Source organism: Stegostoma tigrinum, chromosome 42, assembly GCF_030684315.1.
Source record: "Stegostoma tigrinum isolate sSteTig4 chromosome 42, sSteTig4.hap1, whole genome shotgun sequence".
NCBI lineage: Eukaryota > Metazoa > Chordata > Chondrichthyes > Orectolobiformes > Stegostomatidae > Stegostoma > Stegostoma tigrinum.
In genome coordinates, this window is record NC_081395.1 from 12,422,954 (window position 1) to 12,448,978 (window position 26,025).

The 26,025-nt window shown below is 49.2% G+C and overlaps 1 protein-coding gene across 5 annotated transcripts in view; it reads right to left on the reverse strand.

Annotated features, from left to right (window-relative positions):
- Nucleotides 1–1,088: 1,088 nt before the first annotated feature.
- The window catches only part of LOC125449397 (transmembrane protein 151B-like), a 97,821-nt gene continuing 72,884 nt past the window's right edge, over nucleotides 1,089–26,025 (reverse strand). For 2 of the 5 annotated variants that reach the window (XM_059641630.1, XM_048525167.2), the window contains exons 2-4: nucleotides 25,555–25,708; nucleotides 3,454–4,464; nucleotides 1,089–2,490 (exon numbers count right to left, since the gene is read on the reverse strand). In XM_059641630.1, the coding sequence (XP_059497613.1) occupies nucleotides 2,392–2,490; nucleotides 3,454–4,464; nucleotides 25,555–25,620 (1,176 nt within the window). In that variant the 5' untranslated portion in view covers nucleotides 25,621–25,708 and the 3' untranslated portion in view covers nucleotides 1,089–2,391. Of the gene's footprint in view, nucleotides 2,491–3,453; nucleotides 4,465–25,554; nucleotides 26,021–26,025 lie in introns of those variants that run through there. The other 3 variants (XM_048525168.2, XM_048525166.2, XM_059641631.1) reach the window with 3 other exon arrangements.

Below are 26,025 nucleotides of genomic sequence, written 5' to 3' on the forward strand. Positions count from 1 at the left end.
GTGAGGGTGGATTGGCCGTGCTAAATTGTCCCATAGTGCACAGAGATGTGCGGGTTAGGGTGGATTGGCCGTGCTAAATTGTCCCGTAGTGCCCAGGGATGTGCGGGTTAGGGTGGATTGGCCGTGCTAAATTGTCCCATAGTGCCCAGGGATGTGCGGGTTAGGGTGGATTGGCCGTGCTAAATTGCCCCATAGTGCCCAGGGATGTGCGGGTTAGGGTGAATTGGCCGTGCTAAATTGTCCCATAGTGCCCAGGGATGTGCGGGTTAGGGTGGATTGGCCGTGCTAAATTGTCCCATAGTGCACAGAGATGTGCGGGTTAGGGTGGATTGGCCGTGCTAAATTGTCCCATAGTGCACAGAGATGTGCGGGTTAGGGTGGATTGGCCGTGCTAAATTGTCCCATAGTGCCCAGGGATGTGCGGGTTAGGGTGGATTGGCCGTGCTAAATTGTCCCATAGTGTCCAGGGATGTGCGGGTTAGGGTGGGTTGGCCGTGCTAAATTGTCCCATAGTGCCCAGGGATGTGCGGGTTAGGGTGGATTGGCCGTGCTAAATTGTCCCATAGTGTCCAGGAATGTGCGGGTTAGGGTGGATTGGCCGTGCTAAATTGTCCCATAGTGCCCAGGGATGTGCGGGTTAGGGTGGATTGGCCGCGCTAAATTGTCCCATAGTGCCCAGGGATGTGCGGGTTAGGGTGGATTGGCCGTGCTAAATTGTCCTGTAGTGCCCAGGGATGTGCAGGTTAGGGTGGATTGGCCGTGCTAAATTGTCCCATAGTGTCCAGGGATGTGCGGGTTAGGGTGGATTGGCCGTGATAAATTGTCCCATAGTGTCCAGGGATGTGCGGGTTAGGGTGGATTGGCCGTGCTAAATTGCCCCATAGTGTCCAGGGATGTGCGGGTTAGGGTGGATTGGCCGTGCTAAATTGTCCCATAGTGCCCAGGGATGTGCGGGTTAGGGTGGATTGGCCGTGCTAAATTGCCCCATAGTGTCCAGGGATGTGCGGGTTAGGGTGGATTGGCCGTGCTAAATTGTCCCATAGTGCCCAGGGATGTGCGGGTTAGGGTGGATTGGCCGTGCTAAATTGTCCCATAGTGTCCAGGGATGTGCGGGTTAGGGTGGATTGGCCGTGCTAAATTGCCCCATAGTGTCCAGGGATGTGCGGGTTAGGGTGGATTGGCCGTGCTAAATTGTCCCATAGTGCCCAGGGATGTGCAGGTTAGGGTGGATTGGCCGTGCTAAATTGCCCCATAGTGTCCAGGGATGTGCAGGTTAGGGTGGGTTGGCCGTGCTAAATTGTCCTATAGTGCCCAGGGATGTGCGGGTTAGGGTGGATTGGACGTGCTAAATTGTCCTGTAGTGCCCAGGGATGTGCGGGTTAGGGTGGATTGGCCGTGCTAAATTGTCCTATAGTGCACAGGGATGTGTAGGTTAGGGTGGATTGGCCGTGCTAAATTGTCCCATAGTGCCCAGGGATGTGCGGGTTAGGGTGGGTTGGCCGTGCTAAACTGTCCCAAAGTGCCCAGGGATGTGCAGGTTAGGCAGGTTATAGGGAGATCGGTCTGGGTGGGATGCTGCAAAGGTGGGTGTGGACGTGTTGGGCCAAAGGGCCTCCTTCCACACCATTGGGATTCTATGACGATGATATTCCTGCCTTTGCCCAATCCGTTGTGAGATGACTTGGACGGTTACGGCTGCTCAACAGTAAGACTCGAAAAGCATCGGCTGGCAGGGAGGATGCTAAGAGGAGGGGAGAGGGAATCCGTGCGGTCAGGTGGGGTCCATGAGTGGACTATGATGCCGTGGAACCCTGTGTGACTTGGATCACTAAGTTCAGGAGGGTAGAAAAGCGCATTATACCACAAATGGGAAATTAGGGTGGTGGGCCCTTGGCGTCTGTGTATGACACACCACGAGGTTAATATGCAGATCGGGAAACCACGCTGCACGGTAGCCTTTCATCACGATGGGATAATCGGTTCATAACACTAAAGAAGGACTCTCTGCTGTTATTGTATTGGACCCTATAGCCATTGTTGTGCACAGTTTCAGTCTCCTCATTTAAGGAAGGATTGCAACTGCCTTACAGAAGTGGGCAGTGAAAATTCAACCGAGCGATCCCTGGGGCATAAAGGGGAATGGACAGAGTCAGAGGCGTGTGAGGGAAAGGGAGGCAATCAGGTGGAGATACACAACATTTCAGTGAGGGGTTAGGACATCATTTCCCCAGCGTTGGGGGGTGCGTGGAGGCCCCAGTTTCAGGACAAGGGTCAAACCATTTTGGATTGAGGGGAGGGACGGAGGGTGGCCAATCTTTGGAATTCTCTCCCTCCCATTGAGTAAGGCTGGGACAGGCACCTCTCAAGGAACTGAGGTGGGGGAGAGTGGAGCTAAAGCATGCCCACCAAAACTTGGCATTGCATGGGCACAGCAGGAAGGGCGGGCCAAATGGCCAACAGCAACTTGCCGAGTTTGTCTTTGATGGAGGCCTCCTCCGGCGGCGGCAGGCCTCGGCCACCTTCCTCCGCCGCTGCCCCATACCCCCAGAGGTGCCAGCGTTGCCCGGGCGAGGGAGGGAGAAGAGGCATTCTGGTAACTGAGGTCTGCAACCCCTCATCCTTTCTCCCCTCCATCCCCTCTTCCTCTACTCTCCAACACCTCCCTAAGGGCTCAACACTGGAGGTTCACCGAAACTGGAACTCAGTGTGAGGCTTGGGGCAGGGGGTGGGGGGTTTGCGGTGATGGGGAAAACCTTCCCTTGACCATGTCTCTGGCTGCTGCCCTTGAGTGAAAACAGCCACCATCTTGGAGTGTGAGAACACGTGGCGGGGGAGGGGCCCCAATGGCGGAGACGCGCCTTTTTTTGTTTTTGGTTTTGTTTTGACAGTTTTTCCCCCTTTGTGTGCTCGTGTAGTGAGATATAAACTAGTTGAGGGGTATGGATGGGGCTTGGTTGTCGGTGGAGAAGTACATTTTTGAGGGATGTGACGTGGATCAGTTGTCAACAGTCGTTGGGAGGTGAAAGTTCATAATGGAGTGTCAGGCCCTGAGCCTGAGCCTAGGCTTTCCTGTTGCCGGGGCTGGTGCCCCTGGCAACCGCTGCCTGCGTGCACGATGAGGCGCGGGAAGTAGATGGCGTCCTGGTAAGATGGCGGCTCGTCCTCTCCCTCCTCCTCTTCCTCATCGTCTGCCCTGACCCCCGACCCCGGCACCTCGACGAAACGCCCTCCGCTCAGGCTCCGGAAGAGGCAGGCCCGCCCTGGGCCTTGGATCCGGCCTAGCGAGAGGCGGCTGCGGCTGAAGGGCAGGCGGGCGCATGGCTCACGGGCCGAGGGCAGCGAGGAGCTGCTGACCGTCCGGCGGCAACGCTGGCACCTCTGGGGGTATGGGGCAGCGGCGGAGGAGGGTGGCCGAGGCCTGCCGCCACCAGAGGAGGCCTCCATCAGCATGGCCTCTGAGTAGCTGGGCACCAGCTGTTGGTTGGAGCGGATGTGCCACTCCAGCTCGGTCATGTCAATGGTGTTGACCCGGGTGACCCTTTGCCCGTATAGGCCGGACTCCTCGGGGGTGATGACCAGCAGCCCCTCATCCAGGCCAAAGAGCTTCTCCACGTGGTAGTGCACGCTGGCTGTGCGGTACTCCACCAGCACTCTGAGCGGCCATGACAGCACCAGGAAGGACAGCGTCCAGAAGACATAGCGGGAGACATACCAGGGCGGGTTCTTGGGGTCGGAGAAGGCCAACATGTGCTCCTTGAAGTCAACATTCTTCAGGTGCATGCCCTCGCGGGCCTCCATGTAGTCGTCCAGGCCCTCATTCTGGCTGAAGAAGTGGGCCCGCTGGGTCAGGTACGCGGTCTCAGACTCGGCGCTGGCGAAGCTGAAGCACTTGGTGAAGCGGAGTTTGGTTGCCGGGTAGTCGCCCAGGCCCAGCAGCTCCTTGGACACATCCCGGACCCCGTGCCGCGAGTAGTCAAACTCGGACTCGGCCAGGTGGGTGTTGACCCGCTCGTGGTAGACCTGTGTGGTGGTGTAGGCGTCACCGTTGCGGTAACGCGTGACTTGCCGGGTCCGACGGATGTAATGGTAGCTGATGGCCTTCCACCAGATGCAGGGGGTGGCCTGCTGGAGGCGCTGCACCCTCTCATACACGCTGTTGACATCCACCTTGTGCTGCATCTCACTCTTGCCATAGCAGTGCCAGCACTCCACCAGGTAGACCACATAGAGCATCATGAGGAAGGCCAGGGGGATGTAGACATAGCCGCTGGAGCATGGGCTCTCGTGGTAGATCATCGACTCACGGCCGTAGGGCTTGTTGAAGGCCAGCCTGGTCACTTTGGACAGGTGGCACCAGGTCACCACGCCAAAGCAGCCATACATCAGGAGGGTCAGGACCAGGCATTTCCAGTGAGACTCCCGGCACAGCGAGCTGCTCAGGGACTGCTTCAGCGGTCTCTGCTGCTTCGGGGGTACAGAGGGAGACAAAAGAAAAGAAAATAACTCAGTTACTACTTTGTCCTTCTTGTGCGGCACTTATCTTACACTGCTCCTAATGTCTTCACGGGTATCAGGAGCCTGATGAGGAGAACTGAGATAATGCTGGGGACATTCAGAGATCAATTGCTGGTGCTGGGATACAAAAAACACACATGCCTGAGGACAATGAGAGATCAATTGCTCCTGCTGAGGTTCATGCACATATTTGAGGACAATTAGAGGTCAATTGTTGCTATTGTGGTGTAATGCACATACTTCAGGGCAATTAGAGATCAATTGCTACTACTGAGAACAATTAGAGACCAATTGCTCCTACAGAGTCCAGAGTCTTACCTAATCATGACTGCTCATAGTTACAAGTTAGAACACTGTCTGGGAGGCTGAGTGCTAAGTGCAGATACATTGAGCCACCTCCCATTAGTAGGTAGACCACCGGTAGCACCCCCAATAAAGGAGTCTGTAATGATATTAAATTTTCTGGAGACACACACCATCACAGCTAAAAGTGTCGGACATTGGACACAAAGATCCAGCCCTTTCCAAACCAACACAGTTGGTGCTCATGGGGGGAGCCAAAGGCCGTCACAACTGGAACTAAAACCTTTTTGGACCTGGAGAGAGATGGGGGCCGGCGTATTGTTACAGGGAGCAAGAGCAATGGTCCCCAGCAAAGGTCACTGGCTGAAACCCCGCCAGGGGTCTCCAAAATGCAGATGTTGGTGAGAAGTTACATCTGGTGGCCAGGATTGGATGCAGACATAGACACGGTGGGGCAGTGCCCAGAGTGCCAATGAGGATGAAAGTTACCACCAGCCGCTCCCCCCACGTCCGTGGGTATGGCCATGTATACCTTGGACTCAGTTACACAATGGAGGTTCTTCATGGGCTCAATGTTCACAGTCCTGTGGAGGCCCACTTAAAGTTGGACATGCATAGGGCACATTCATCAAACACTGGGGCGATGACAGAAAACCTACGCACATCTTTTGCAACACACAGAGTCTGGAAGTGTTGGTCACAGATGATGAGGAATTTGGTTACTTCTTAAAAGCCAAATAGGTTTCAACATATGAGGACAGTTCCATACCACCCGTCATCCAATGGCCTGGCAGACGGGGCTGTCCAAATTTTGGAAGCTGGACTGAAGAAACAGCCTATAAGTTTCACTCGGTACAAAGCCGTCATGGTTCTTGTTTAATTATGGGACCAACGAAAGAGTTGCATGTTCTCCCCACAGCTGTGGGAGATTCCTCCTGCAGTCCGAAGATATTCAGGTCAGGGTGGAATGGCCATGCTAAATTGCCCCATTGTATAGTACGCAGGCTGGGTGGGTTAGCCATGGGAAATGCAGGGTTATGGGGAGGCAGGATGCTGTTCAGAGTAGCCCAAGGTTGGAATTGAACCCAAGCTCCTGGTGCTGTGAAGCAGCAGTGTTAAACACTGAGCTGCTGGAAGTAAATTGATCTTACTATTATTTTAAATTGCATTCATAGAAGCAGGTGAGCATAGCTGAATGAGTCTGCATTTATAGCGTCTGATGAAGGTCTAGGCCCGAAACGTCAGCTTTTGTGCTCCTGAGATGCTGCTTGGCCTGCTGTGTTCATCCAGCTCCACACTTTGTTCTCTTGCATTTATAGCCCTTTCCTAATTGTCCAGAGGGCAGTTAAGAGTCAACCACCATTGCTGTACAGACTGGAGTCACATGTAGGCCCAGACCAGGTAATGATAGTAGATTTCTTATCCTGAAGGACATTAATGAGCCTGGTGAGTTTTCTATCAAACAATAACTGACTTTGACCAGCAATACTGATTTTTACTTAAATTCAGCACTGCCCCAGAACACTTACTGGGTCTCTCTAGATAGTATCAGGGATAATAAAAACTGCAGATGATGCAGAACCCGAGATAACAAGGTGTGGAGCTGGATGGACATAGCATCCAGAAATTCTGATGAAGGGTCTAGGCCCGAAATGTCAGCTTTCCTGCTCGGCCTGCTGTGTTCATCCAGCCTGGCGATGATACCACTAGGCCTTCACCTCCCCTAAAATATGTTAAGATTCTGACGGGGATTTGCCTGGACATGTTGGGTCGTATAGATGTAGACATATGAGTGTTTAAAAATAAGGGGCCCCGTATTAAGGTGGAGATGACGAAGATTTTTTTTCTCTTTAGAGATCATCAATCTTTGAAAATTATGAAGCACAGCAAGCAGCGAAGGCTGGCACATTGAATATACTTGAGGCCAAGTTTGTCTTGTTTTAAAATCATTGCAGGGTTTGAGGTTTTTGTCTGGGAAAGAGGAGTTCAGGAGACAATCTGATCAGATCCACAAGGAATTTCTGTGCAGCTCCAGGAATGATGGACCAAACGGTACTACTGCTCAAGGTAACAAGGTGTGGAGCTGGATGAACACAGCAGGCCCAGCAGCATCAGAGGAGCTGGAAGACTGACGTTTTGGGCTTAGGCCCTTCTTCAGAAAATGTACTACTCCTCCATTTGTTTCCTAGGAACCTAAGTCCCAGGAGAATTTACCATCAATGAAACACATTCCAGAGAGCAGTTTGTGCCCAGGCAGCTGGAGAAAGCAGGAGTCCATTCATGCACAGCAAGATCCCACAAAACAAACACAATAAAGCAGCCATACCACTCTTTTCTTTCTTGAAAAGAAAAGACTTGCATTGGTCTGAGGAATTAATACTGCCCCTCCCTGTCACAAACACTGGAAAGACCTGTGACTACCCCCTACTTCCTGAAGGAAATTCAGCATACCCATGAAGATTCTTACTAATTTTTGTAGATGTACTGTAGAAAGCATTCTATCCAGATGCATCATGGCCTGGTACAGCAACTGCTCTGCTCAGGACAATAAGAAACTACAGGGAGTTGTGAACATAGCCCAGACCATCAAACAAACCAACATTCCATCCACTGACTCCATCTACACTTGAGCAGGAAGGCTGCCAACATCATCAAAGACCCCCAGTTATAATCTCTTCCATCCTCTTGTCAGGCAGAAGATACAAAAGCTTAAACACACTTACCAACAGGTTCAAGAACAGCTTCTTCCCTGCTGTTACTGGAATTCTAAATGGACCTCTGAAATTTCAAATTTAATGTTCATCTCACTCTCTCTGCACCTTCTCTGCAGCAGTAACACTGTATTCCTCGCTCCGTTCTGTTTCCCTAACGCATTCTGTATGGTATGATGTGTTTGTACTGCATGCAAAACAAAACTTTTCACTGTTCTTGGGTACGTGTGACAAGAATAGATCAAATCAAAAAAGGAGGGGGAGAGGAAATGGTGGAACAATCAACGACGATGGGACAGCTACAGTCTGGTCCTTACAAGATTAAAGAACTATTACCATTGGACAAAGAGGCAGAACAATCTGTGGGTTCAAGGGTCCAGGGATAGGGGTGTCATCAGAAAGGAGCACCTTGTGAAGGTGGAAAGAGATTGGATTCTGGCATTTGATAGTAAGAGGGACAGGATCAGGATTGAGTAACAATGTCCCTCCTGGCTGGCATTGAAAGATATCCTGGGCACAGACAGCAGCAGGGCAGAGGAAAATCTCCTCAGTGCCCTGACCTACCAGGCAAAATCACACTCCAACAGCTAGATTGCACAAATACTGAGAAAGGAACGGGCTCTCTTTTTTTTGAGTGAGAGTGACTATGACTCGGTGTAGGAGGCTCTGACTCAGAGTGTGTGCATCTGCGTGCACTTGCGAGACTTTGTGACTAAGAATGTGTGCACAAGAGTGTGTGAGAGTTCATTTTGTAAGTGTGTGTGTGTGTGCATGAATAGTGTGTGTGTTAGTGTGTGCTTGAAAATATGTACATACCAGTGTGTAAGTGTGCATGTGTGAGAGTGTGTGCATGCAAGAGTTTGCATGAGTGTACACATGTGTGATGTGTGCTGTGCATAAGTGTGTGCATGTGTGATTGCGTGTGCATTAGTGTGTGTACGTGTATGAGTGTTGTGTGTGCACAATTGTGTAAGTGCATGCACTCATGAGTGTGAATGTGTGTGAGAATGAATAAGGTTGTGCTTGTGTGAGAGAGCACATGCACATACTAGAGTGTGTGCCTGAGTACGTGCATGTGAGTATGAGTGTGAGTGTGTGTAAGTGTGTGCTTGTGCAGTCATGTGTGACAATGCACATGTGTGAGGGTGTGTGCACGTAAGTGTGCATAAACAAGTGCATAAGATTGTGTTTGAGTGAGAATGTGTGTATATGAGTGTGTGTGTGCGTACACGTGCATGAGAACGTGCAACAGCGTGTGCGAGAATGTGTGCAAGAGTTTGTGTGTCATTGTGTGAATTTGTGTGCACGTGAGTGTGAACACACGAGCGGGAGCATACGTGAGAGTGCATAAGACCATGCATGTGCAAGAGAGTGCATGTGAATGTGCGTGTGTATGTGCATGAGTATGAAAGAATGAGTGTGAGCCCTGATGTGAGTGCATGTGATTGTCTGCATGTGTAAGTGTGTATGTATGAGAGTGTGCATGTGAGAGAATGAGTGTAAGAATACAAGTGAGAATGTACAAGTGTATGTGAGAAAGCATATGTGCAGGTCTGTGCCAGAATGTGTGTGTGTGTGTGTGTGTGTGTGTGTGTGTGTAAGACTGCACATGTGAGAGACTGTGTACACAAGACAATGGTTGGTAGTGCAAGACAGTACACGTGTGCAGATCCGAGTATGTACGTGTGAAAGAGTGCATAAGGGTGTGGCCATATGCATGTTAGAGTATGCAAGAGTGTCAGTATGTGTCAAGAGTGTGTGTGCATTGGAGTGTGTGTATGCGTATAGCGTGTTCATGTTTGGCAGTGTGTCTGTGTGTAAGTGTTTATGCATTTGAGGGGGTGTGTGTGTGTATGTGTGCATGTGCACAAGAGTGTGCAAGATTGTGCATATGTGCAAAAGTGTGCTTGTGAGAGCTTGTGCATGTATGAGAGTGCTTATGTGTGCACCTATGTGCATGAGACAGTGTGTTTATGAGACTGTGTGTGCAAGACTACATGTTTGAAAATGTGTGTGAGTGTGAGATTGCACGAGTGTACGTGCACGAGAGAGTGCATGCGAGCGTGCACATATGATAGTGTGCACGTGAGAGAATGTGTTTGTGTTGTGGAGGGCTGTGGCAGCATGGCTACGTGGGGGAGAGTGTGACTGTAAAAGCGAGACTGTGTGTGCACATTTGTTTGTCTGTTGGTTCTCTTTTCACATGTCACACCATGTGTCTGTGAGCAGGAGGTGAACTCGGACAAGAACCCAATTCCTCAACAGTCATCTCCTGCATTCCATCAGCCAGGTCATTCTTGTACGGATCTAATCCCAGGCTGGAATGAAAGAGATGGGACTGGGGGATGGGGAGCAACGGGAGGGGGAGATTCATTCTAAACCAATATCTGCTCTGATGTTGGAGCAGCAGAGGCTGAGAGAGACACAACACCTCTCCAGAGATATCACCAAGACACCCTCAAGTCTGCGATAGTCTTATTCCCATGAACAATGAGGCCAGCAATTTAAACAGCTATGGGCCAGCAACCTGTGGGACTTTGATACAGAGAATGAATGATAGAATCTGTGGCTCTGTAAGAAACTGTAACAGATAATGGAGCACTGAATGAGTTGAAGCCTGGGGAAATAATTAGGCCGTGCAGTTTTCTGCGTTAGTTACCTGGGACAGTTAAGGCATTTAGGTGAACATTCAGTATCCTCTCATGGGAGTCAATGACCTAGTGGTATTATCATTAGACCACTAAACCTGAGAAACCTGGGTAATGTTCTGGGAACCTATTCAATGAAATTCAATGAAACGATTGTCAGGAAAAAAAAACATCTGACTCACTCATGTTCCTTCAGGGAAGAAAACTGTTTATTGTCCTCATTGGTCTGGCCTACATGTGACTCCAGACCCACAGCAATGTGGGTAATAAATGCTGGCTCAGCCAGTGACACCCTTGAACTGCATGAGACTGGAGAAGAAAATTGGCAAGCTATACTTTCATTTCTAACTGTATCAGCGAGTGAGGTGGAGGGGGGAGCAAGACGCACACAAGCACATACACATACACACACACACCTGCCCTTCCTGCAGTCCAAAGGCTTCTCCTTGTATTGTCCACATCCACAAGCTGTCTGGTTACCCGCTCTGACCAGCCTGAGTTGTTAATTAGCCTTTAGCGTCCACGACTGGAGACCATCGCACCGACCCATGAAGCTGCCAGCTGGATTTCACCCTGCACTTACATGCTCCCCCCAACACCCCAACCCCTCCCAGAGGGCTGCAAACATCTCCCCCTCCATCGTCCCACACTGTGGGAGCAAAGCAACAGTTTAAACACCACACACAATGCATTCCAGTAACTTGCTTTTAAAAGCGCAGAGCTTGGTTACACACCTGTCCTTTTCCCAATTTAATCAGAACATAAAAAGTTATGTCGGCTTTACAATGGAGGAATCTGAAAACAAGGGGAGGAAAAAGCCTTTTTATTTAATCCACCTGTGGGAACGGGTGTTGCTGGCTGGGCCCAGCATTTATTGCCTGACCCCAGTTGCCCCTTGAGAAGGTTCTTGGACCACTGCAGTCCGTGTGGTGTGGGGAGACCCACAATGCTCCTTAGGGAGGGAATTCCAGAATTCTGACCCAGCGACACTGAAGGAACAGCCGATATATTTCCCAGTCGGGATGGGGAGTGGCTCGGAGGGGAACGTGCAGGGGGTGGTGTTCCCATGTATCTGCTGCCCCTTGTCCTTCTGGATGGAAGTGGTGGTGGGTTTGGAAGGTGCTGTCTAAGGGGCCTCGGTGAGTTGCTGCAGGGCGTCTTGTAGATGGTACACACTGCTGCGACTGAGCGTCAGTGGGGGGAGGGAGTGGGATGTTTGTGGATGTGGTGCTGATCGAAGCAGGGGCTGCTTTGTCCTGGATGGTATCAAGTTTCTTGAGTGTTATTGGAGCTGACCCCATCCAGGGACATGTGGGGGGTATTCCCTCACACCCTCCGACAGCACGGTGCTCCCTCAGCACTGACCCTCCGACAGCGCAGCGCTCCCTCAGCACTGACCTTCCGACAGTGCCCACTCCCTCAGCACTGACCCTCCGACAGCGCAGCGCTCCCTCAGCACTGACCTTCCGACAGTGCCCACTCCCTCAGCACTGACCCTCTGACAGTGCGGCGCTCCCTTGGCACTGACCCTCCGACAGTGCCCACTCCCTCTGTACTGACCCTCCGACAGTGCAGCACTCCCTCAGCACTGACCGTCCAATGGCGCAGCGCTCCCTCAGCACTGACCATCCGATGGTGCAGCGCTCCCTCAGCACTGACCCTCCGACAGCGCGGCACTATCTTATGTGAGGTTAGGAAACTCTCTGATAACACAGTTACAGGCTGGATTGGTCATTCTGATCAAGTCCTTGATGAAACGGAGAAAAGTGAACTTATTGAAAGCTGCACGGACTCTAAATGCACGTCAACTGCATCATTGATTAGCGTTACTCTTCTGCAAATGCAGTGTTTAGTCTATAGTTTATTGTCATTTCTTGCAATAAACCTTTTTAAAATTAATTCACACGATGATATCATCCCTGGCTAGGCCAGCATTCATTGCCCATCTCTAATTTCCCAGAGGCAGTTAAGAGTCAACCACATTGATATGGGTCTGGAGTCATGTGCAGGCCCAGTTCAGGTAAGGTCATTAGTGAACTCGATGGGTTTTTCCAACAATTGATTCATGATTTTCATTAGACTTTTAATTCCAGATTTGTATTGAATTCAAATTTCACCATCTGCTGTGGCTGGTATTTTAGCACAGGTCCCCTGAACACCACCTGGGCCTCTTGTTTAACAATCCATCGATAATACCAGTAGGCTATTACCTTCCCTAAACATGTGAAATTTTGTTGTGTCATTTATTAATTGGATGTATGACTTCTTTTAAAATACCAGTGGACTCTTTGTAGATAGAAATAACAACTAATTTAAAAGACAGAGTAGAGCTGGATGAACACTGCAGGCCAAGCAGCATCTTAGGAGCATGAAAGCTGATGTTTCAGGCCTAGACACTTCATCTAGGCCCGAAATGTCAGTCTTCCTGCTCCTCTGATGCTGCTTGGCCTGCTGTGTTCATCCAGCTGTACACCTTGTCATCTCGGATTCTCCAGCTTCTGCAGTTCCTGCTGTCTCTCATTTAAAAGACATTTGGATAACTGTACGAATAGGAAAGGTTTGGAGGGATTTGGGTCAAATGCAGCAGTGTAAATTTAGTCTATTTTGGGATCATGGTCAGCACGGACTGGTTGGGCTGAAGGGTCTGTTTCAGTACTGTATGACTCAATGACTCTGACCAGGCGGTAAAGGTGTTTAGCACGCTTGACTTCATTGCTCAGACCTTTGAGTACAGGAGTTGGGACATCATGCAGAGGTGGTACAAGTTGGTGAGGTCTCTTCTGGAGCACTGTGTCCAGTTCTGGTCACCCTGTTATAAGAAGGACATTATTAAGCTGGAGAGGGTTCAGAAGAGATTTCCCAGGATGTTGTTGGGAATGGAGGGATTGAGTTTTATGGAGATGCTGGATAGGCTGGGACTTTTTTCACTGGAGCGTAGGAGGTTGAGGGCGAACCTTATCGAGATTTATAAATCATGAGGGGCATAGATGAGGTGAATAACCAGGATCTTTTTTCCCTCTAGGGTGGGGGGTGTCAAAACTAAGGGGCATATTTTTAAGGTGAGAGGAGAAAGATTTTAAAAAGGGCATGAAGGGCAATTTTTTTTTAAACACACAGAGAGTGGTTCGTGTGTGGAAAGACCTTCCGGAAGATGTGGCGGATGTGTGTACAGTTACAACACTTAAAAAACATCTTGACAAGTAAATGAATAAGAAACGTTTGGAGGGATATGGGCCAAGCGCAGGCAGGTGGGGCTAGTTTAGTTTGGGATTGTGGTCAACATGGATTAATATCTTCTTGTAGCTTCCTTTGTGCTTCTACACAACATGGACTGGTTGGGCCAAAGGGACTGTTTCCATGTTGCATAACTCTATGTCTCCATAACTAGTAATCACGAATTGCTCAAAATATGAATCTGTCTGAATTTTGTTCCCATTGGTGTCCTGAATGTCCATTCTAGGGAGGCCAAGGCGATCCAGGAGGAATTCGGAATCATCACAAAGTTCAGCAGTTCTATCACTCATTCTCCATCTGTCATAAACATCACGCTGCCATTTAAATTCCAGGTGGACATGTCCTCTGGATCATATCCTTCCTTCACTGCAGACCAGCATTGTTCTGCTTTGTATTAGAGTGAAGGTTGTGGCCTGACCTTGGAAACAATGATCGGGGAACATGATCCCTACCATCCTGCTGATTCAATCCACAAATCCAACTGCTGGCTCTGCATTGGCTGCAATTCAGAGGGTCAGTGCTGAGGGAGCACCACACTGTCGGAGGGTCAGTGCTGAGGGAGTGGGCACTGTCAGAGGGTCATTGCTGAGGGAGTGCCGCACTGTCGGAGGGTCAGTGCTGAGGGAGTGGGTACTGTCGGAGGGTCAGTGCTGAGGGAGCGGGCACTTTCAGAGGGTCACTGCTGAGGGAGTGGGCACTGTCGGAGGGTCAGTGCTGAGGGAGTGGGCACTGTCGGAGGGTCAATGCTGAGGGAGCACCGCACTGTCGGAGGGTCAATGCCGAGGGAGCACCACACTGTCGGAGGGTCAGTGCTGAGGGAGCGCCGCACTGTCGGAGGGTCAGTACTGAGGAGCGCCGCACTGTCGGAGGGTCAGTACTGAGGCAGCGCCGCACTGTCGGAGGGTCAGTGCTGAGGGAGCGCCGCACTGTTGGAGGGTCAGTGCCGAGGGAGTGCCGCACTGTTGGAGGGTCAGTGCCGAGGGAGCGCCGCACTGTCGGAGGGACAGCGCTGAGAGAGCGCCGCACTGTTGGAGGGACAGTGCTGAGGGAGCAGACACTGTCGGAGGGACAGTGCTGGGGGAGCGCCGCACTGTCGGAGGGTCAGTGCTGAGGGAGCGCCGCACTGTCGGAGGGTCAGTACTGAGGGAGCACCGCACTGTCAGAGGGTCAGTACTGAGGCAGCGCCGCACTGTCGGAGGGTCAGTGCTGAGGGAGTGCCGCACTGTCGGAGGGTCAGTCCCGAGGGAGCGCCGCACTGTCGGAGGGACAGTGCTGAGAGAGCGCCGCACTGTCGGAGAGTCAGTGCTTACTGAATGCTGCACTGTTGGAGGGTCAGTGCTGAGGGAGCGTCGCACTGTTGGAGGGTCAGTGCTGAGGGAGCAGACACTGTCAGAGGAACAGTGCTGAGCGAGTGCCGCACTGTCGGAGAGTAAGTGCTTACTGAATGCTGCACTGTTGGAGGGTCAGTGCTGAGGGAGCGCTGCACTGTTGGAGGGTCAGTGCTGAGGGAGCGCTGCACTGTTGGAGGGTCAGTGCTGAGGGAGAGGACACTGTCGGAGGGACAGTGCTGAGGGAGCGCCGCACTGTCGGAGGGTCAGTGCTGAGGGAGCGCCGCACTGTCGGAGGGTCAGTGCCGAGGGAGCGCCGCACTGTCGGAGGGTCAGTGCCGAGGGAGCTCCGCACTGTCGGAGGGTCAGTGCCGAGGGAGCGCCGCACTGTCGGAGGGTCAGTGCCGAGGGAGCGCCGCACTGTCGGAGGGTCAGTGCCGAGGGAGCGCCGCACTGTCGGAGGGTCAGTGCCGAGGGAGCGCCGCACTGTCGGAGGGACAGCGCTGAGAGAGCGCCGCACTGTTGGAGGGACAGCGCTGAGAGAGCGCCGCACTGTTGGAGGGACAGTGCTGAGGGAGCAGACACTGTCGGAGGGACAGTAGTGGATAATCTAAGTGTAACCTCAAATCTACATTTCCGGATTACCTCAATGGCCTTTCATCGTTTTTGCTTGACAACAACCTATCTGCCTGTAGCATAAAAACATTCGAGAAGTGTGTTTCCCACCACCTTTTGAGAAAGGAGAAGAGTTCCAAAGATGGATAAGCCTCAGACAATAACTGCAATTTCATCTCAGTTTTAAATGTACAATGCTTTATCTTTTTAACAAAGTTCCCTTATTCTATATTCTCTCATAAGAAGCAACATCCTCTCCACATCACCCAGTCAAATCCCCTCAAGATCTTATATATTTCAATCAATGTTTCAATGACGCCAACCCCATCATCTCATATTACTCTAAACTCTCGTGAATACAGGAGTAGCCTGTAGAACCTTTCCTTGTAAAGGAACCTGCCCATTCCAGGTAAATTTCTGGGAAACCTTTTCTGAATTGCTTCCCACGCATTTTGATCATTCCTCAAATCTAACTGCTGCTCCTTGACATTGAATGGTGTTACCATCACTAAACCACCCCACTATCAACATCCTGGGGGTTACCATTGACCAGAAACATAAAACGGGTGCAGCTTCAACAACACACAAGAAGCTCAACACCATCCAGAGTAAGCCAGCCCTCATTTGACTGGCACCACATCCACAAACATCCATTCCCACCACTGCTGATACTCAGTCGCAGCAGTGAGCACCGTCTACAAGATGCACTGCAGAAATTCACCAAAGCTCCTCAAACAGCACCTTCCAAACCCACGACCACTTCCATCTAGAAGGTCAAGGGCAGCAGATATGTGGTCAAAGGTTAGACCCTTAATTCCAGATTCTTCAACGAATTCAAATTCCACCATCTGCTTTAGCAAGATTTGTAGCTGGGTCCCCGGAACATTAGTTCAGATTCTGGATTAATAGTCTAGTGATAATACCGCTAGGCCCTTGCCTCCCCAGATCCTTAGCGAACCAATTAATATCTTCTTGTAGCTTCCTTTGTGCTTCTACACAACTTTACTTTATGACCAAGCTTTGCATCGTCAATCAATGTTGTAACCAGTTCTTCCAAACCCTTATTCAAGTCAAGAGGCACTGAAGCTTGAAAGGTATGCAGAACCTTTTTAAATCCCTGTAAGAGTACAGCATCCAATTGTAGGGCCCTGCACTTTAGGAAGGACATCAAGGACCTTGGAGAGAGTCCCAGGGCCGAGGGCATTCAAGCGAATGAGGGGATGCTGGGATCCTTCTCCTCAGAACATAGAAATTTCGAGGGAAGATTTAATCAGGGTGTTCAAAATCATGAGGCATTTTGATAGAAGGAGGAACCATTTCCAAATGCAGGAGGGTGGGTGAACATAAAAACATAAGAAATAGGAGCGAGAGTGGGCCATCACAGTGGCTCAGTGGTTAGCGCTGCTGCTACAGAGCGCCAGGAACCTGGGCTCAATTCCAGTCCCAGGCAACTGTCTGTGTGGAGTTTGCATGGAGTTTTGTGAAAGTTTTGTTCCCCGTGTCTGCGTGGATTTCCTCCGGGTGCTCCAATTTCCTCCCACAGTCAAAAGGTTGATTGCAGGCTAGGGGAGGTGGATTGGCCATACAAAATTGCCCATAGCATTCAGGGAGGTGTAGATTATAGGGGGTGGGTCTGGGTGGGATGCTCTGAGGTTCAGTGTGGACTTGTTAGGCCAAAGGGCCTGTTTCCACACTGTGGGGAATTCTATAACTTCTATTTGGCCCCTCAATCCTGCTCCGCCATTCAACAAGATCATGGCTGATCTTTTCATAGACTCTGCTTCGCTTACCCACCCACTCACCACAACCCTTAATCCCTTTACTGCTTTAAAAGCCCTATCGCTGAGGTAACCTCAACTGCTTCACTGGGCAGGGAATTCCACAGATTCACAACCCTTTGGGTGAAGAAGTTCCTCCTCACCTCAGTCCTAAATCTGCTTCCCTTTATTTTGAGGCTATGCCCCTTCATTCTCATTTCACCCACCAGTGGAAACAAGCCCCCTGCTTCTATCTTATCTATTCCCTTCATAATTTTATATGTTTCTATAAGATCCCTCGCTCATTCTTCTAAATTCCAATGGGTGTATAGACCCAGTCTACTCAATCTCTCCTCATAAGCCAACCCTTTCAATTCCTGAATCAACCTGGTGAACCTCTCTCTGCACCCCCTCCACCACCAGTCCATCCTTTCTCAAGTCAGAAGACCAAAACTGAACACAATACTCCAAGTGAGGCCTCACCAGGACCCTATACAGCTGCAGCATTACCTCGTAAAGACCAAAAGAACTGCAAATGCTGTCAATCAGGAACAAAAACAGAAGCTGCTGGGAAAGCTCAGCAGGTCTGGCAGCATCTGTGAAGAAAAAAAACAGTTAACATTTCAGGTCTGGTGACCCTTCCTCAGAACTGTTTTGAAGAAGGGTCACCGGACCCAAAACTCTAGCTCTGTTTTTTCCTTCACGGATGCTGCCAGACCTGCTGAGCTTTCCCAGCAGCTTATGTTTTTGCAGGATAACCTCCCCATTTTTAAAATCAATCCCTCTATCAATAAAGGACAATGTTCCATTTGCCTTGTTAATTACTTGCTGCACCTGCAAACCAACTTTTTGTGGTTCATGCACAGAGGGACACAGCATGAAGAGAATTGGTAGAAGAACCAGAGAGAGGGAGACGTGGAGAATTTCCGCAGATGAGATGTTGTTGAGGTCTGGAATGTGATGCCTTAATGCCAGAAGCAGTTTCAATTAGAACTTGCAACAGGGGAATGGGAAAAATTTGCAGAGGGATGGGAAAGAGCCAATGGAAAACAGTTACATACATCAGACAGATCTGTCAAGGAACCAGCACTAGAATTGTCAGCCAAGTGGCCACCTGCATGTTTGAGGAATAACGGATCCAAAATTGCAAAGTTGCAACTACAACGCTCACTCCTTCATTGCTCTCGATTCCAGTTCACCCAGGTCCGCACCAACAACTAGGGTGTCACTTCAGGCTCTGTGTCGTCAGAAGGATGTTGTGGCTTGAGGTCAGGTCTCCATTATACATGAACCAACAGCCAGACCAGGCTAGAACCCAGATACAACCAAAACCAATTCGGCTTAGCAACTAAAAGCTACACATAGAACACAGAACAATACAGCGCAGAACAGCCCTTCGGCCCTAGATGTTGCGCCGTCCTGTGAACTAATCTCAGCCCATCCCCTACACCATACCTTTGTCATCCATATGCTTATCCAAGGACTGTTTAAATGCCCCTAATGTGGCTGAGTTAACTACACTGGCAGGCAGGGCGTTCCATGCCCTTACCACTCTCTGAGTAAAGAACCTGCCTCTGACATCTGTCTTAAATCTATCACCCCTCAATTTGTAGCTATGCCCCCTCCTACAAGCCAACGTCATCATCCTAGGAAAAAGGCTCTCACTGTCCACCCTATCTAATCCTCTGATCATCTTGTACGTCTCTATTAAATCCCCTCTTAGCCTCCTTCTCTCCAATGAGAACAGACCTCAGTCCCTCAGCCTTTCCTCATAAGATCTTCGCTCCAGACCAGGCAACATCCTGGTAAATCTCCTCTGCACCTTTTCCAATGCCTCCATATCCTTCATATAATGGGGCGACCAGAACTTTACACAATATTCCAAGTGAGGCCGCACTAGCGTTTTGTACAGTTGCAGCATGACATCACGGCTCCGGAACTCAATCCCTCTCCCAATAAAAACTTAACACACCGTAAGCCTAAACAGCGCTATCAACCTGGGTGGCAACTTACAGGGATCTATGTACATGGACACCAAGATCCCTCTGCACATCCACACTACTAAGAATCTTACCACTGACCCAGTATTCTGCCTTCCTATTATTCTTCCCAAAGTGAACCACCTCACATTTATCTGCATTGAACTCCATTTGCCACCTTTCAGTCCAATTCTGCAGTTTATCCAAGTCTCCCTGCAACATTCTTCCAGACTGTCCACCACTCCACCAACTTTAGTGTCATCTGCAAACTTACTAACCCATCCACCAATGCCTGCGTCCAAGTCATTTATAAAGATGACAAGCAGTGGTGGTCCTAAAACAGATCCTTGAGGCACACCACTAGTAACTGGACTCCAGGCTGAATATTTTCCATCATCCACCACTCGTTGCCTTCTTACAGAAAGCCAGTTTCTAATCTAAACTGCTAAATCTCCCTCAATTCCATACCTATGCATTTTCTCCAATAACCTACCAAGTGGAACCTTATCAAAGGCTTTAATGAAGTCTATGTACACCACGTCAACTACCCTTCCCTCATCCACATGCTTGGTCACCTTCTCAAAAAACTCAATGAGGTTTGTGAGACACAACTTGCCCTTAACGAATCCATGCTGACTATCTCCAATCAAATTGTTGCTTGCTAAATGATTATAAATCCTATCTCTTATAATCTCTTCCAAAACTTTTTCTACAACAGACGTAAGGCTCACTGGTGTATAATTACTTGGGGCATCTCTACTGCCCATCTTGAACAAGGACACAACATTTGCAATCCTCCAGTTCTCTGGTACTAAACCTGTAGACAATGAGGACTCAAAGATCAAGGCCAAAGGCTCCTCCCTAGCTTCCCAGAGAATCCTTGGAAAAATTCCATCCAGCCCAGGGGATTTATCTACCTTCACACCTTCTAGAATTGATAACACCTTCTCCTTACTAACCTCAATCCTTTCAATTCTAATAGCCCGTAACTCAGTCTTCTCTTCTACAATATTCTCCTTTTCCTGAGAGAAAACAGATGCAAAAACCATATCCTCTGCAAACAGAAAGAACATGTCCAGGCATTGTGAATTTTCCAACCAGGCAGCAGTTTAGGGAACATTAATGGGATATTCTACATGGCAACAGTTCAAACCAATCAGGATCAACTTGCCTTTTGTTGGATTTAAGCTAAAGTTTGAGCATAACTGTTCCATGGTGAACGAATTCTCCAAGGCAATCAGAGTCAACCTAATCAGAGTCAACTTGCCAACTAATCATCGCATTATTGTCTCATGGAACATAAATTGTTCCCTTCGAGATGTGGCATTCTTGCCATTCTGTCCTGATGCGTGTAAAATGCAAAGCTTCGATAGTGTCTCACGGTGATATAGAAGAGGGAATACACTTGCTGTTGGGACTGCAGTCAAAATATTTGCTTGTAAAGGCTGACCTGGAGGTATAATTCCCAAATTAACATGTAAAACTGCTTGACTTTTCACAAAGCTTTTCTCCCAGTATGTACCATTGCAGATAGCTAAATTCCTATTCAATTTTCCTTTGTAACAGTCACACTGTAGCATCAGGCTCTGGCTACCAGGAAGCAAATTGGAACCAGCTCATAAAGCTTCTCAACTCTGTATAGAACAAAAAACAGCGCAGCTCAGGTACAGGACCTTCGGCCCGTCAAGAATGCGCCAACACAGAATGCCTTTCTAAGCTAAAAATCTTTTGCCTTGATGCAGTCTGTATCCCTCTATTCCTTGCCTATTCATCCATCTATCAAGATGTCTCTCAAACCTTGCTATCGTACCAGCCTCCACCACTCCCTCTGGCGGCTCGTCCCATACACGCACCACCCTCTGCGTGAAAACATCGCTCTTTAGGTCCCTTTTAAATCTTTCCTCTCTCACCTTAAACCTATGCCCCTCTAGTTCTGGACTCCTTGCCTATTGGCCCACCAGAGATTTACCAGGATGTTATGACAAGGTGTGGAGCTGGATGAACACAACAGGCCAGGCAGCATCAGAGGAGCAGGAAAGCTGATGTTTCGGGTCTGGACCCTTCTTCAGAACTAGGCTGTTTGCTGTGAATGAAGGGTATGAGTTGGGTTTGAGGAGGGTTTGGATAAGCTGGGACTTTTTTCACTGGAGCAAAGGAGGTTGAAGGATGATTTTATAGAGGTTTATAAAAATCACAAAGGGCATAGGTAAGGTGGATGGCTGATGTTTTTTCCCTAGGGTGGGGGATTTCTAGACTAGGGGGCATATTTTTAAGGTGAGAGGAGAAAGATTAAAAATAAAGACTGAGGGGCATTTTTTTTACACTGCAATCAGGTCTCCTTTTGTTGTTCCAAACCCCCGGAAAACCAGCCCAATCTGTCTAACATTTCCTCATAAGACAAACTGACCATTCCAGATATCAATCTGGTAAATCTCCTCAGAATTGCCTCCAATGTAGTAATATCCTTCCTTAAATAAGGAGACCCAACTTTTTTTTTAGTTAATTCGCAAGATGAGGGTGTCACTACCCAGGCCAACATTTATTGCGCACCCTTAACTGCCCAGAGATGGGTCAATCATTGCTGAAGGTCTGGAGTCACATGTAGGCCAGACCGGGTAAGGATGGCAGTTTCCTTCCCTAAAGGGCATTAATGAATCAGATGGGTTTTCCCCAACAATCAACAATGGATCCATGGTCATCATTAAATTCTTACTTAATTCCAGATTTTTAATTGAATTTGAATTCCACCATTTGCTGTGGCAGGGCTTGAACCCAGGTCCCCAGAAGCATGACCTGAGAACCTAGATTAACTGTCCAACAATAGTACCACTGGGCCATCACCTCCACTTGGCACCCAGCATCCAGGATGCAGCCTCACAAAAGCCATAGAGTCATACAGAATAGAAACAGACCCCCTAATCCAATGGGGCCAAATCGACTAGGACCCCAAACCAAACTAGTCCCACTTGCCTGCATTTGGCCCATAACCCTCCAAATCTTTCTTCTTCATTAACTTACACAAATGTATTTCAAATGTTGAAGCTGTACCCACATCCACCACTTCCTCTGGAAGTTCATTCCACACAAGAACAATTCTCTGTGAGAAAAAGTTCCCCCTCATGTATTTTTTAAATCTTTCTCCTCTCACCTTAAACCTATGCCCTCTAGTTTTGGACATATCTACCCTGGAGGAAAAGACCTTGGCTATTCACCCTATCCATGCCCCTCATGGTTTTATAAACCTCTATAAGGTCACCCCTCAACCTCCAACACTCCAAGGAAGTTAGACCCAGCCGATCCAGCCTCTCATCTCTGTCTTAAATAGGCAGCCATTTTTTGTGAAAGGGTGGCCACTTGTTTCAGATTCTACTCACAAGAGGAACCGCCCTTCTCCCCATCCATCTTGTCGAGGTCCCTCAGGGTCTTTGATGTTTAAATCAAATTACCTCGTCCACTCCTAAACTGCAATAGATATAAGCCTAACCTGTCTGACCTTTCTGTATAAGACAACCCACCCCATTCCAGGGATTACACTGTGTAAAGCTTCAACAAAAATAAGGGCGTCAGATTTAATAATTGTGATTTTTTTCATAAGAGGGAGTTAGGGGCTCATATGCATCAATCATTGAAGGTGGCAGGATATAGTATAGAAACCCTACTGTGAGGAAGCAGGCCATTCAGCTCATTGCGTTTACACCAATCCTCCGAAAAGCATCCTACCCAGACCCATCCCCCTACCAAACTGCCATAACCCTACATTTCTCACGGCCAATCCACCCTACTCTGCACATCCCTGGGCACTATGGGACAATTCAGCACGGCCAATCCACCCCAAACTGCACATCCCTGGGCACTATGGGGCAATTTAGCACGGCCAATCCACCCTAACCTGCACATCCCTGGGCACTATGGGGTAATTTAGCACGGCCAATCCACCCTAACCTGCACATCCCTGGGCGCTATGGGGCAATTTAGCATGGCCAATCCACCCTAACCCGCACATCCCTGGGCGCTATGGGGCAATTTAGCACGGCCAATCCACCCTAACCCGCACTTCCCTGGGCGCTATGGGGCAATTTAGCATGGCCAATCCACCCTAACCTGCACATCCCTGGGCGCTATGGGGCAATTTAGCACGGCCAATCCACCCTAACCCACACATCCCTGGGCACTATGAGACAATTTAGCACGGCCAATCCACCCTAACCCGCACATCCCTGGGCACTATGAGACAATTTAGCATGGCCAATCCATCCTAACCTGCACATCCCTGGGCACTATGAGACAATTTAGCATGGCCAATCCATCCTAACCTGCACATCCCTGGACACTATAGCACGGCCAATCCATCCTAACCTGCACATCTTTGGACTGTGAGAGGAAACCAGAGAACTTGGAGGAAACCCCATGCAGACACGGGGAGAATGTGCAAACTCTACATTTGACAGTTGTCCGAGTATGAGATAGTTTGCAAAACGTATGAGATTAGGGTCTTCACAAATTGAAGCACTGAGCACAAAGATAGGACATCACACCGAGCCATTACAAACCTCTGGTCAGGTCACACACCCCCTCCCACCCTGACTGCAGCATTATCTCTAGCCCTGGTTTCCCCCACTCTGACCCTGTCCCTTCAAAGAGGAGGTGAGAATCCCTCAAGAGGATGTGGATTGAGTTTGACCAGAACAGTCCTGGGGTAGGGGGGGGTTGACGGATTTTAGCTGTGAGGTCAAGGGTCACGGAAGCTTGCGGGTGGGTGGTTGGTGTCGTTGCTCTCAGAGCGAAGGAGATGGAGGGAAGGGGAGGTGGTTAGATTTGTTGGAGGTGGTGGCCATAGCGACAGTATCGTATAAGACCGGGAAAGGAGAATCTGGGTCCCGTTGGCTGATGCAACAAGGACTGGGGAAAGAGTGGTGGGGGGGTGAGACAGATTGAAGGTTTTGACTTTGAGGAGAAAGTTTGATTTCTGCAGCAAGGAGCAATGAACTGGAGCCGGCTGCCCACGAGGTGGGGAGGGGACGGAGATATGATGAATGATCTGAGGAAGGGATTTGACAGGAACTTGGGAGGAATAAACTTGCAGAGGTGGCAAAGGGGCAGCTTGGAAGAGTTGAGGACTGTCTGGATAGGTGCACAGAGAGCCTGTTTTGACTGGACAGGATGAATGGTTTCAAATGCACTTCTCTAACAACTTTGCGACTTTCAAGTGGGAATCCATTAAGTCCTTGAAAAGGACGTGTTCACAAGGCCATGAGGAAAAAGGAGTGTGCGATCAACCAGGCAGTTTTTCCAAAAAGCTGACACAAACCAAGAGACGTACAGCATGGAGGTAGGCCCTTCGGTCCAACTCATCCAAGTCGACCAGATATCTTAAATTAATCTAGTCCCATTTGCCAGCATTAGGCCCATAGCCCTCTAAACCCTTCCTATTCATCCAGATGCCTTTTAAATGTTGTAATTGTACGAGCCTCCAGCACTTCCTCTAGCAGCTCATTCCATAAACGCACCACCCTCTGTGTGAAAAAGTTGCCCCTTAGGTCCCTTTTCAAATCTTTCCCCCTCTCACCTTAAACCTGTGGCCCTCTAATTTTGGACACCCCCACACTTGGCTATTCCTGTTGCAGGAGTGGAGGAAGGTGTTTTCGGTCATTACCCGGGGAATTTCAGGATCCAATCAGAATCGGACACTCTTGTGTAAAGAAAAGAGGGTGGGAGTGTGGACCCCATCCTCCCAAGCCTGGCCGAGGGGAACTGTGTCCACTCTGGGGGAAAAAGGAAAAATATCTTCATGATCGTCTTGGAGTCAAACACTAGGCATTGAAAATTCCCAACCTTTCCCTTACCCCCCATCTCTTGGCAAAGCCAAAGGAAACATAAACACCAGCAAGACATCCCTTTTTTCCAGCAGTACCCACACCCATCAACTTGTCCTTGCTCAGAAAGCTCAGGAGATTAAACTGGGGAGGAACAATGTCAGACACAGAGAGAGAGAGAGAGAGAAAGGTGTGAAAAAAACACTGAGGAACATTTCACTGCAATGCAGCGATCTCATTCCAGAAATATCATTCCCCCTCCTCACCAAACAATCTCTTGCCCCCACTTCCTTGCCTGCCCTTCAAACTAAAAACAACAGACAATTTTGGATGAGGGTTTTTTTTAAAAGATATTCTGTTTCCCCCCGCGATGAATTGGTGAGATTAGCAGCCTCTGGGTGTCTAAATTGATATCATCGCTAATGTGCTCAGAATTGATTTAAGATGAACGTGACAGAGCCTCCCCCTCCCACATTACTGTATCTCTTTCTATACCCGCAACAGACACACACCTCCCTCCCCCTCCACTTGAAGCTTTTTATTTCTGGTGAAGGTGAAATTTAATTTCCTTGGTATTTCGCGAACTCACTAGGTGAGGGCGGTGCTGTCTTTCTGTGTGTGTGTGTGTGTGTGTGTGTTAGTCAGACTCACCTCCTCTCTGATATCTTGCAGGCTCGGGGTGTTACCTTCGTTCACTGCTCCTGACAAACTCTGCATGATCTTTCTTCAGCCTCCCAGGCACAGGTCCAGCCGAGCAAAAACGCCATGTGGAAACGGCCAAGTCATTTCCTATCAGGGACAAAAGCTGCCCAGAGGGGGGACAGGGCGATAGAGATACACAGAGAGAGTGAGAGAGAGAGCAGCTCCCCTTTCAATCCTCCTTAGTAAAGCACCATGCTCCTACCCTTAGAGTCACACACACACACACACACACACACAAACACGGTGTGTATACAAAAGAGCCATCCTGCAGCATTCAGTTGCAATGAAGCATCCTACATAGCCAAGCCTAGTTTTACTGTAAAGATGAAGGGCATCATCTAGCAATGGCCCCTGTTTTATACCAAGCACCTTCACTGCAGTTTGTTCTGTTTTATGTATATAAATCTGAAATTTCTTTGC